The 12,272-nt window shown below is 44.6% G+C and overlaps 2 protein-coding genes across 5 annotated transcripts in view; both read left to right on the forward strand.

Moving 5' to 3' along the window:
* Positions 1–5,428, forward strand: part of SIRT5 (sirtuin 5) — a 32,373-nt gene extending 26,945 nt beyond the window's left edge. For all 4 annotated transcript variants that reach the window (XM_078055711.1, XM_036085762.2, XM_078055713.1 and 1 more), the window contains exon 9: positions 4,713–5,428. In XM_078055711.1, the coding sequence (XP_077911837.1) occupies positions 4,713–4,788 (76 nt within the window). In that variant the 3' untranslated portion in view covers positions 4,789–5,428. The remainder of the gene's footprint in view (positions 1–4,712) is intronic.
* Positions 5,429–8,065: 2,637 nt separating this feature from the next.
* Positions 8,066–12,241, forward strand: NOL7 (nucleolar protein 7). Its single transcript, XM_036085766.2, has 8 exons — positions 8,066–8,483; positions 8,566–8,626; positions 9,300–9,358; positions 10,797–10,828; positions 11,064–11,151; positions 11,495–11,616; positions 11,690–11,767; positions 12,058–12,241. Exons 1-8 carry the CDS (start codon positions 8,218–8,220, stop codon positions 12,132–12,134), a joined length of 783 nt encoding a protein of 260 aa, XP_035941659.1. The 5' UTR covers positions 8,066–8,217; the 3' UTR covers positions 12,135–12,241.
* The last annotated feature ends 31 nt before the right edge of the window (positions 12,242–12,272 follow it).

The following is a 12,272-nucleotide window of genomic DNA, read 5'->3' on the forward strand; positions in this document are numbered from 1 at the left end:
AGCTAGAAATGGTTTTATAGATTGCTTTAATTATGTATTTGCTCATCAAGAGTGTAGAGTTTACTTTTAGGGTTTTTTTTAAAGATTTTATTTATTTATTAGAGACAGAGATAGCGAGAGAGAGAGCACGAGCAGGGGGAGAGGCACAGGGAGAAGCAGGCTTCCTGCTGAGCAGGGAGCCGACATGGGGCCCGATCCCAGGACCCCGGGGTCATGACCCGAGCCGAAGGCAGACGCTTAACCGACTGAGCCACTCAGGCGCCCCAAGAGTTTACTTTTAATTTATGGATGACTGCAGTTGGTAGGAAGTCCGATGCCCGGGTGGGCTGTCATGGGTGGGTAGTAAGGGCCCTACTCTTGGCTCGTGCAGCTGGGCTCTTGGTTAGTCTGTTCATCAAAAAGTCATGTAAAGTCAGAATAATTTTAAAAGGACACATAGATGCCTTAGCAAAATATACTTAAAGATACTTAAAAATATTTAATTTTATTTATTTAAAATATGTTTGTTTATAGCAAAACTGTGCATTCATTTATTTTGTTTCGCTTTGTCTGATAGAGCTGAAGGCCTTTTCTGTGAGTCGGGACCTGCTGATTCTGCAGGTCCCCTGTGGTGCATGCTCCTCATCCTCCCAGTGTTCCCTAGATGCCCCTGAAGATAAAGATCACCCCAGCCCTTATTTTGTAAAACAAAACAGACAGCCAAAAAAAAAAAAATCAGATCCCAAGGTGCTAGTCTAGACTTCCCGAGTCAGAATTTCCAGGGCGTGAGGAGGACTGTTTGTATATTTGACAAGTGGCCCAGGTGACTCTTATCATCTGGGAGTCTGGGAAAACACTGGATTACAACCTCTGATTTGGATATTTTTCTACTTTTTTTTCTTTTTTAAAGTGCAACAAGAACTTATGAAAAGAAATTTGTGAAGCAGCCTTCTCCCTAGTCTTTCCCACCTATACTAATTTATTTATTTTTAATTATTTTTAAAAGATTTTATTTACTTATTTGTCAGAGAAAGAGAGGGAGCAAACACGAGTGGGGGAGTGGGAGAGGGAGAAGCAGGCTCTCCGCTGAGCAGGGGGCCCGATGCGGGGCTCGATCCCAGGACCCCGGGATCATGACCTGAGCCGAAGGCAGATGCTTAACCGACTGAGCCACCCAGGTGTCCCCCACCTACACTAATTTAATAGAATTATTTTTAGTGACCTGCCATGTCTTTCCAAAGCATACATCAAATTTTCCTAGGAGCAACCGTCTTTTAACCACTGTATTTTGAAGGTTTATTGCATAATTTCTTTCTCAAATTAGATAATCACATTAACCAATACCAGTGGCATGAACAGATTCTGGAGCAAACCCAGTGGTCCTGGTCCCCCTGCTGCTGGGGGGCGGGGGGGCGGCGTGTGTGTGTTGGGGGGGGTGCAGGGTGCTACAACATGAGTCTTCAAGCACTTTTCTTCACGTACCTCTTTTAAACTTGACATCTAAAATTTTGTATCAGGGGCGCCTGGGTGGCTCAGGCAGTTAAGCGTCTGCTTTCGGCTCAGGTCATGATCCCAGGGTCCTGGGATCGAGTCCCGCATCGGGCTCCCTGCTCAGCGGGGAGCCTGCTTCTCCCTCCCCCTCTACCTGCTACTCTGTCCACTTGTGCTCTGTCAAAAAAAAAAAAAAAAAAAAAACCAAGAAGTAAAATTCTGTATCAAAATAGTTGAAAAAGATGTGACTCCAAGTGTAGTGGAAATAAAATACTGTCATTTTAGAATAAAACCACCGTTATCATGGTTTTAAATATATCCAGTGTGAATGTTGCCGCCACTCAACACCCACCATTATGTATTTACAAAATAGATACACAGGTCCTTTTTAACAACCTTCACTGTTTTCCTCCTTGAACTTGTATTTCCATTCTACTTTTACCACAGAAATTTATATTCATGTAATATATTTTTATGCTTAAAAATCTTTTGTTGACTCCCTTATTATATTTCTGCAGCAAAATGTGGTATGAACCATTTGTTTTCAATTTCTTGAAAACTTAAAAAATGTTTTATTAAAAAATGCCTCCATATTGAACTATCACTAACAATAATTTGTGGTATTGCTGTTGAAAGCAACAAGTAAATGATACATTTTGGTTAATAATTCCATAAAAGTGAAATCTCACTGGAAATGCAGCCCTTCATAGATGCACAGGACATGAATTTTTCGGATTAGCTCCTGTGTCCCTGGCTGAGTGTTGGAAGGAAACCGAGTTCACGCTGTTCTAGCCCAGTCCACCTGCAGTCACCAGAAACTAACCTGTAGTCAGATCAGCTTTACCGGCTCTCTGCAAGTGAGGGAGGAACATGGCGCGTGTCCCCAAACAAAGGAAAAGGTACAGTTACTATAGGATTTGGAGGGAGGGTGGAGTTTAGGTGAAATTTAAGTGAAGCTGTTTTTGGTAGACTGAGCAGCAAGCAGGGCTGTGTGGGAGTCGAGTGCAGTCTGGCTGGAAATGTGGATGCAGGGTTCCGTTTCCCTGGAGACCGCAAACTGAAGGTAAACAGGTAACACTGTTCAGACACCCCTGTGCGGAGCCCGGTCCTAGGGCTAGAAAGCAAGGTTGCTGCTCAGTGGCAAAGTGACTTGGGTCCCTCAAGCACATTTATCCTTTACCGCTGTAATTTCCAACGGCAGTTTCTGACAGCTTATGACTTTAGAGTACAGAATTCCTTGGTGAGTAAAAAAGCAGTCGTCAAAGAAGGGAGTTGTTCTGATACTTTGTGCATCGTCCTGGGAAAGAAATATTGTTTCCTATTTGCAGTTGGCTTCATCTGTGTCTCTTATTCTACCTAATGTGAAGGGGGGCAGGCCAGATTGTTACTGGCCAAGCTAAATTTCACCTTTCCAATGTCAATTGTAATTCTTAGCTTTTGCTTTTTATAGACGTAGGTCCTGAGAATGTGAGCCACATAATTCCCCGGGAATGAAAGGAATTTCATTATGTCATCGCCACTCAGATTTTGGACCTCTTTCCAAGTTATATGCTAAAATACACACTGTAATTCTGCATCGCATTTAGCGACGTGTTTGTTGACAGTCCTATCAGACCAGGCCCTCTTTTGGTTTTATGGAAAGCAGGAACGAAATGGCCCTTCATTGCCTAAGGATGCCTTGTCACCCAATCTCTAGAAACCATTTATTGGCTGAGATCTACACCAACATTTCAAATGTCCCTTTATCTGGCCTCTTGGACGTTTTCACACTCTGGGATAAGGCATCATGGTAAGATTTGGGTGGGGGAGGGCACCAGCTTGCTCTTGCAAAGTGGGAGAAGGATGGATGTAGAAAGGAACTCTCAAAAGTCACTTTTTTAGGAAGGAGAACATGTGCAAGTTGAGGCTATGGGAATTCCCAGAAGGTTCTCTGTGACGGGCTGTAATTTTTGAGAAGTCTGCAAGGGGCTGTAACTGTGCACGTGAGGAGCTTTCTGGTGGCAGGAGGAGTGGAGATGTCACCTGGTTGGGGATGTCCGTTAGCTGCACTCTATCCTGACAGAAGAGTATTTGAGGTCTCAGGCATTTATGATCTGTGTTGTGTTAAGAATAAGCAATATGGGGGCGCCTGGGTGGCTCAGTCGGTTAAGCATCTGCCTTCGGCTCAGGTCATGATCCCGGGGTCCTGGGATCAAGCCCCGCATCGGGCTCCCTGCTCAGCAGGGACCCTGCTTCTCCCTCTGCCTGCCGCTCCCCCTGTTTGGGCTCTCTCACTGTCTCTGTCAAATAAATAAATAAAATCTTTTAAAAAAAGAATGAACAGTATGAATATTGAATTACCTTGAGCATGTGCTTTTTCATTTTTAACTGTGCTCAATTAGTTTTCTTCTGAATACACTAGAAAATCCTGCTTTTCCAGGATCCTCTGAATCCTGCATTCAGAGATGGGCGTTTTTTTTTTTTCTTCCTGTTGTATTTTTCCTTGAAGGAAGCAGGAATGAATTTTTCTTCTTTCTCCCTCCTCTTTGCTCTTTTTGCTTGTTTCTACTTTCTGACTATACATCAGAGTTAGTCATAAGGTCCAACAGCTGGCTTGAGAGTCCTGTTCACTCAGCTACAATGTTCATGGTCTGTGTGGTACATGAGGTTATTTTTCTCGTGTCCTTAGTGCATGAGAATGCTGGGGTTTTTAAAAAAATTATTTATTTACTTATTTGACAGAGAGAGACACAGCGAGAGAGGGAACACAAGCAGGGGGGGTGGGAGAGGGAGAAGCAGGCTTCCCGCCAAGCAGGGAGCCCGATGCGGGACTCGATCCCAGGACCCTGGGACCATGACCTGAGCCGAAGGCAGAAGCTTAACGACTGAGCCACCCAGGCGCGCCATGAGAATGGTGTTTTAATTAGTATACAGACTTCGTAAAACTCACACCTTCAGTTATGAGGTTGGCGATACAATCACAAAATGCACTTTGCAATTATGTCTCCCCTATCCCTTAAATAAAATTTAGCACCTAAATTCCAGGCAGTTGCTTTCCCAAAATTCCCTTGATCACTGGGATCAACTCATAATGAAATGTCTACATCTAGAGTTATCAGAAACTAGATGAAAAAAGGGAGAACAAAGCTCATAATACCGTATTTGTGAGAATTGGGATTTTGCTTTGGATGTAACTAAGAAATGTGTGACTTGCTGAAGTAGTCCATTTGTGTTTCTGACTCTGCTTATTTGTCCTATTTCAGGTTTCATTTCCAGGGGCCATGTGGTACCACTCTTCCTGAAGCCCTTGCTCCTCATGAAACTGAAAATGTTTCTTAGTCGCCCTGGGGAAAGAAGAAATTGTAGTATGTCTAAGTACCAGGCCACAAACAGAGGAGAACCAATCATGGGGACGGTGAGCTAAATACTGGAAAATCTAAAAATACCCTCCGATTCCCTGGCTGGAATCCCACCTGATGATAAGTGATGGGGGCCTAGAAACAACAATAGCAAATATTCTTAGAAGAAGTCAGAGAACAGTCAAGTTAATGCATCTTATTTTGTGTGGACTTAAACATAAGATATCTTTTATGTGTTTGGTTGGTTACTGGAAAGGGAAAATTTTATAATTAGATTATCTTTTAAAAAAGTAATTATCCTGATTGAATTGTTGCGATCTGGACACAGAGAGAAGTAGAGGGGTAAAACCTTGGTATTTCTGATTTTTGCCAAGTTTTGATGGAAAATAAAATCACTCTCTACAGTAGGTCATTTATTGTATAAAGATCTTACCCCAAGAGATGTCTTTGTTGGGGGCTTTTCCTGTTCAGTGTTTACCGTGTTTGGCTGCCTTACCTCGCAGTGTGTGGGACAGCTTCCAACAAGAACTCATGCAAGGAAGGGAAAGTAGCATCAAGATAGAGAATCAGGATGAGTAAAGTAAATGATGCAAATATATGGACTCCAAGGATAAACACAGCTGCCTAAAATTGAGCACTGGCCTCCTTAGCAGCCAAGGAGGAAAGGGAGATGTGATGGTTGACTATATATCGATATCATAAACACAGAAGCATTACGGTCCCTGCGGGGGCCCCACCAAGCTTTCCCAGACACTGAATTCTGAAGTCTGTGTTTTTTTTTTTCCCCCATGAACTTTAAAAAATTACCCTCATATTACCTTGGAATCAAGTAGTAAGAATAGAGCTCTCTGCTCAAGCCTCACTAGCGAATGCAGCCCCCAGGGCCCTAGGAATGCCCGCTGTCTGGTCTGACTGGGAGGAGTGGCCTTTAGTAAACAGCGTAGGGAGGTCATACATGTGCAGGTCCCTTGGATCAGATCAGCTCCCTGGGTGATTACACCTCTGGGCCACATTGCCTCAGCCCCTTACAAAATTACATTTAATGCTACACCCTGGGCTTCTGTAGAAGCAGGCAAGACGCAGTCACATAAAACTTGGTCATAACTTTTAATAAATCCCAAAGAACCAAAGGTTCTTTGCAGGGGCAAGAGGGATGTTCATAACTTACAAGGAGTAGGGCTCCTGAGGGCTCGATTCACACTTTGCATGAGTGGGTCAAGGCATGTACACAGAGGGGGCCTCTTATAATGCAATTTTTCTACCTGAAATACCATCATTCACTGTTAATAGGTTTGTTGGGCTTCTCAAAGTTAAGTTCATACATTTTCCTAGTGTTAGCAATGATGAAAGTCAGCACACTGTCTCAGCGAGTCTGATTGTATTTGTAATCTGTAATTTCCATCTGACCAAGGCCCCGATATTTCATAACTGTTCTTTGTAACTCCTCTCATCCTGGGCCTTTGGTACCAGCAGCTTTTTTTTTGGTTGGTTTTTGCGTTTTGCCATTTTTGTTCGTGTTTTGGTTTCGTTAGAGAAGATGAAAAATTCGAAAATGCAAACTATATGTGATATTTAATTCAATTTAGTATTTACTGAATGTCTACCCTATGATAGACATTAGAAATAAAATGATCAGTAAGATATGGACCTTACCCTCAAGGAGGTCACAGAATGGTTGGGACAACTGTCATGTGAACTATTTTACAGATTGGAAACTACAGTAAAGAAATCTGTGCAAGATGCAGAGGAGGATGCAATTAGAGATGGGCGGAGTGGGGATGGGTTCAACGTTAAGGTGCTTGGAAGCCTTTAGGAGGAAGTAGGGGGCAGTTTTTGAAATATAAATAGTTCCACATGGAGGAGTAGCAGAGGAAACAGCATGTACAAATGCATAGCAAATGGGCAACAGCTTGGCTTGTTCAGAGAGTGATGAGTCATTTTGTGTTGTATAATGGGTGGGAGAAGATAAACACAGAGATCAGGAAGGGCCGTGGATGCCAAGAAATGAAACCTACCTGGGGTTTGGAGGGATAGAAGCAGCGCTAGGGTTGCATTCACTAAGTAATGGTGAAGTCATTCTTGCACAGATTCAGGGTTTGCGCTGGACCAGCCACTGTTCAGGTTCCTGGGGTTAGAGCAGGGCAGCAGGCCAGGACCCTGTTCTCACAGAGCTTACACCCTAACGCAGGAGTCAGATGATAAGCTGTTAGGGAGTGGTGTCGGTGATGAACGGAGGCGTGGACAGCCCAGGAGCAGGTGGTGAGGGAACCTGGGAAATGGTGGCTGAGGTAGCCAAGCACACGTTTGGTGCTGAGCACTGATTTAAGCCTGCGTCTGTCAACTTGTTCCTGTCAGTGCCAGAAGGACTGAAAGGCATCACGTCCTGTTGCTATAGCACAGTTCTTCCCTTCGAAGGAAATGCCACTTCTTTGGGGTGCGGGGAGTGAAGGGAGCCCAATCTGCAAATACTGATTGATTGGATCCAATGTGAAAATTAATAAAGGGGAATCTCACTAAAATGGAGTCGGGAGGTTCGGCAGGGGGAGGTCTCACGCTCTACCACTTGTCCTTACCTGCAAATCCAACAGGAAGAGACGGTGGGCCTGGTAGGTGAATACCGCTTTATTACCAGCCCTGGTAGGTGGGTAGGGCTTTATTACCCCGGCGGGAGGAAGAAAGGCTTTCCTCCTCCCCCGCCCCCGCGACAGCCCAGCCAATGAGAAGCCACCGTATTTCTGATCCCCCGTTTACTGCAATGGACTTTATGACAGCCTCCCCCAGCTTCCCGGCTCCTCGGTAAAAGAGAATCCACTCCTTAGTTTGGGGGACTTGCCTATGGTTTTGCCAACAGCTTGCTTACCCGGCAACTCTGCGATTCCTGAGTAAACCCATTTTTTTGCTGGTAAAATAACTGGCAGTTTTATTTTTTAAGGTTAACTGGACCAAGTGGATCGCGGTGCTAGGTAGGGCCACCGGGGCTTGTGGTCCCAGGTTTCTGGGCCCCTGGACGGCACAGCCCGTGACAGCGGGACTGGGGGGGAGGGGACTCGGGCAACCCTGCTGTCAGCTTCCCAGCGGAGGAGCTCTTACGAGGCTCTCCCCTCCTAGAAGCAAGCCCCATCCCGACCTGCTCTCACTGCGGGAGCTCCGGTCGCTTATTCGGGACGGGGAGAAACCCAGGTGGCGTCCCAGGCGGGCAAACCTCCCACCCGCCACCCCACCCCAACCCTCGGCTCCCCTTAGGCCACGCCCTTCCCCGCTCTGCGCATGCGCCTCCGCCGTCGCACCGCCGTCTCCGCATCTGCACCTGCAGGGGGCGACGCAAGTCGCGTCGCTTGCTCTTCACGTCACGCTGCGCTTGCGCGTTGTTTCCGGGTCAGAGGCCAGACGGTCGGGCCCTGCGCGGGTCATGGTGCAGCTTCGGCCGCGCGCGTCCCGCATCCCGGAGTCGGCGATGGTGGACGAGGGCCAGCCCGCCTCCGAGGAGGAGGAGGCGGCGGAGCACAGCCTGTTGCTCGGGCAGCCCAGCAGCGGCGCGGCCGCGGAGCCGCTGGAGGAAGAAGACGGGGAAGGGGACGACGAGTTTGACGACGAGGCCCCGGAGGAGCTGACTTTCGCCAGCGCCCAGGCGGAAGCACGAGAAGAGGAGCGGCGGGTTCGGGAGTCGGTGCGCAGGTTCGGAGCCCGCCGCCGGCCGGGAGAGCCGGCCCTTCCCGTCCCGCGCGTGTCGCCCCTTACTAACTTGTCACTCTTTCAGGGATAAAACGCTCCTGAAGGAGAAGAGGAGGCGACGGGAGGAGCTGTTCATCGAACAAAAGGTTAGAGGGTAGGGAGGCGTCTCCCCTTTAAGACACCGGCCGGGGTAGCGTTCCCCTGTGTGCTGCCACAGCTGGGGGGCCTGGGTGGGTGAGGTCGCTGATACGCCCTCTGACAACAGCGGAAACAAAGGCGCTCGAGCTCTTTGCTGCCCAGCGATTGAAAACGGGAGTGGGAAGAGTCGTGAATTCGAGATTCGGAGGGTTCATCCCCCTTGGGACAGCTCCCCGTGACAGCCTAGTCATTTAGTCTCGCGGAGGTAGTTTCTTTATCCGAAATGGGGTTGCTGTGAGAATTACGAGAGGTACTTTGTAAACCGAGGGCTGGACTGCACAGAGTATGATTGCTCTGCTCTCTGACGCTCGGCAGATGGGCCACAGAGAACGGACTCCGGGTGCACGGGACCTAGTTGCGCTCAGCGTAGAACTGACTTCTGGGTTGGGATACGGCGGGCAGCCTTCCCAGGCTTCACCAAGCGCTTCCAGAGAACGTGGAGTAGGTTCTGAGTTTCGTGGGCCCGGTCTTCCCACAGCTTAGAGATCGTGGGGGCAGGGCTCGGCCTAATTCATTCGTCTAGATTTTAGTAAAGCTGTCCTTAAAATCAGAAACTTCAGAAGCAAGTCGGGGCATACTGTGCTGCACCTCACTGCTGATTAATTCTTAAATGTCTTTAAGAAAAGAAAACTCCTTCCAGATAACATTCTAGAGAAGTTAACTACAGCTGGACAGACTAAGTAAGTAGTGGATCTTTGTCACATACACCTGTCTGTGAATTACGTACCGGTCCACACGTGTATTTGAATCCACGTAATAGAAGTAATAAATTAAAAAGCTACGCAGTAGATATCCGAATTTGGTGGGAAAGGTGGAGGGAATTAACTCCACTTTTCAGTCTTTTACCACTTTTTGTTCATTCCTATAGCTAACTTTAGCTTCTGGGCTGATTCCAGGGTATCAGTCAATAGGTGCTTGTGCTCCTGTCCTTACACTAAGGGAGGGTAGATGGTGGTGAATAAAAGGGTGTCTTGAAACTTAGCATTTAGTGGAGTAGCAGACACGCGTCCACAGGCTCCTGAAGCTCCTCTTGTCCCATACTTGCCTTCGCTGCTCCCGCTTCATTCATTTAGCAGCTTTGCCCTCTGTTGATGGTTAAAGGCAAATGTTGTCGTCCTCTTCCCCATCTATCCCATGAAATCAAACTGTAATAAATTTAGACTTCTAAATATTGGGTAATTTCTTTATGCCCTCCTTGCTTCTCCTAAATGCTTTATTTTTTTTTAAATAAAGATTTGTATTTATTTGTCAGAGAAGGAGCACAAGCAGGGGGAGCAGCAGGCAGAGGGGGAGAAGCAGGCTCCCCCGCTGAGCAGGCAGGCAGACGCGGGGCTCTATCCCAGGACCCTGGGATCATGACCTGAGCTGAAGGCAGCCGCTTAACCGACGGAGCCACCGAGGCATCTCTCCTAAATGCTTTAAGTTCAGAAGTTTAGTCCTGTATTTTTTGCCTAGGCCGCTGATTCTTAAATTTTCAGTAAAAGAATTTTTCCAAAGTTAAGATCCTGAATATATTATACATTCAGATGCATTTGGTGGCATATTCCCCCTTCCCTCTTTAGAAACCAAGCTCAAATGTCACCTCTTCCTTCTCTTACTCCCCCGATCCCATCACTTTCTCCTTTGTGTAGCTTTTCTGTCAAGTGCTTTTGTATGGGAATCTTGTTGTATTTTGTCAGATTACATTTCTCTCTCCATCCTTTTTGTGCCTGAACTGCTGAGTTAATCCCTTGTGATTTCTCTAAATAAAAGGATGCCGTCCTACCACCTTTCACTTCGTATTTTGAATACTGTTATGTAATTCACTTTTTTCTTAAGTCTTTCATTTCAGCTCTTAACTACAGCAATCTGTTATTGAAGTTCACTAATATGCTTTCACAACTTTCTGAGAAGATACTCCATCCTAGTTTTATACTAGTTTGGGAACTGGTAGCAATTCCCAACTTTTGCTTTCCAAAGTTGGGACTTTTGTTTTCCAAAACTGATCCTGAGTAAAAACTGAGGTTGGTGGTAATGAAAGGGGGTATCTTATTTATAAAGCCTGATGAAATTGTGTAGTAAGTGGAGTAATCTTTGCTATCTGCCATACTAATCAGTATTTTCATTGTTCTTCCTTAGCATAAAGAAATCATCAGGAAAGCTGAAAGAAGGTATGATCTATTCTGATTTAAATAACTTCTCGTGTTAAGTGTCAAGTGCATTTGCAGATATTTGCAGCCAAATGTTACTGGCCCTGAGAGAGTGTAGCTTGGACCTGTTCTCTATTTCTTACAAATAAAAATCGCATCGAAATTGGTATGAGTGCATGTTTAAAGTGAACTCCAGTAAATGTTTCTGCTTTATTTTTACATAATTACTAAATTGAAATAAAACTCAATTTTTTAGCTACTTTGCAGAAGAAAAAGGAAGAATATGAAAAAGGAAGTGTTTCTAAGAATGCTAAAGAAAAGATACAAAAAGTACAGTCTGTCGGGTAAGAGTCTTCTTTTTTTTCCACGTAGAATGTAAAGGTGACCGGAGGGAGTTAAAGTATTGGCTTATGTGGAGAAAGATGTTAATTAGTCGTGGTTTCAGATTAGATCCTCTGTGGGAAAACCAATTCTGGTATTTACATAAGAACATCTGCGTACTTAAAACATAAATGTTAATCTATTTCTAGTCAAATAGCCCTGTGATTTAGTTTTATTCATCATCTGTGCATATACAAATTTAGGATTTTGGTTTTTTCACTTTTTGAAGTAAGAAAAATGCTTTTTATTTTCAAAGTAAACACGTTTTCAGACTTGCTCATTTTGACCTTTTGTGTTGGTCACCAGCCAGAATAAAAGCTACTTGGCGCTAAGGCTAAAAGATCAAGATCTGAGAGATGCAAGGCAGGAAGCCGCGAAGGCTTTTATACAGAATTCTCTGTATGGTCCAGGAACCAACAGAACTACTGGTAAGTTCTTTACAGACTGTTCTCTCACTTTTTATTGCAAATTAAAGAAATGATAAATAATTCTCTTTTCTAGTAAATAAGTTCCTGTCTCTTGAAAATAAGAGGTTACCAGTGAAAAAGGCTGCAGCCCAGTTTCTGAATAATGCTTGGGGTAAGATCCAGTTTATTCTCTTAGTTTTTTATGTATCTAAAAATGTTCTTTTTTAAGGAGACAGTAAATACTTAAATAATCATGAAGCATCAATGTTTTGCTTATAATAGCTTCTACATTAGTATGTTAAAGTTGCTTCTGAAAAATAGATCAGCGTGATATGTACGTACATCTATACAATCTGATTTAATAAACTTAATTTTAGTATTCATAGAATCTTGAAAACTTTTGAATTATTTCTTGGGAATTCTATATCTAATATTCTTACTGCACAAAATTTTCTATTTTAGGAACCCAGAAAAAACAAAATGCAAAGAGGTTTAAAAGACGGTGGATGGTCAGAAAGATGAAAACTTCTAAGAAGTAAAGCTAAATGAAGAATGAGAACTTGTATGTACTTGTATGTATAGTACTTAAGTTACGTGGTTTAGAGGATTAGTTTTTCTGAAAATCTAATAAATCATTTATAAATGGTTTTGTGAAGGGTCATTGCAAAAATCCTAGA

This window comes from Halichoerus grypus, chromosome 9, assembly GCF_964656455.1.
Source record: "Halichoerus grypus chromosome 9, mHalGry1.hap1.1, whole genome shotgun sequence".
In the NCBI taxonomy this organism is placed as follows: Eukaryota; Metazoa; Chordata; class Mammalia; order Carnivora; family Phocidae; genus Halichoerus; species Halichoerus grypus.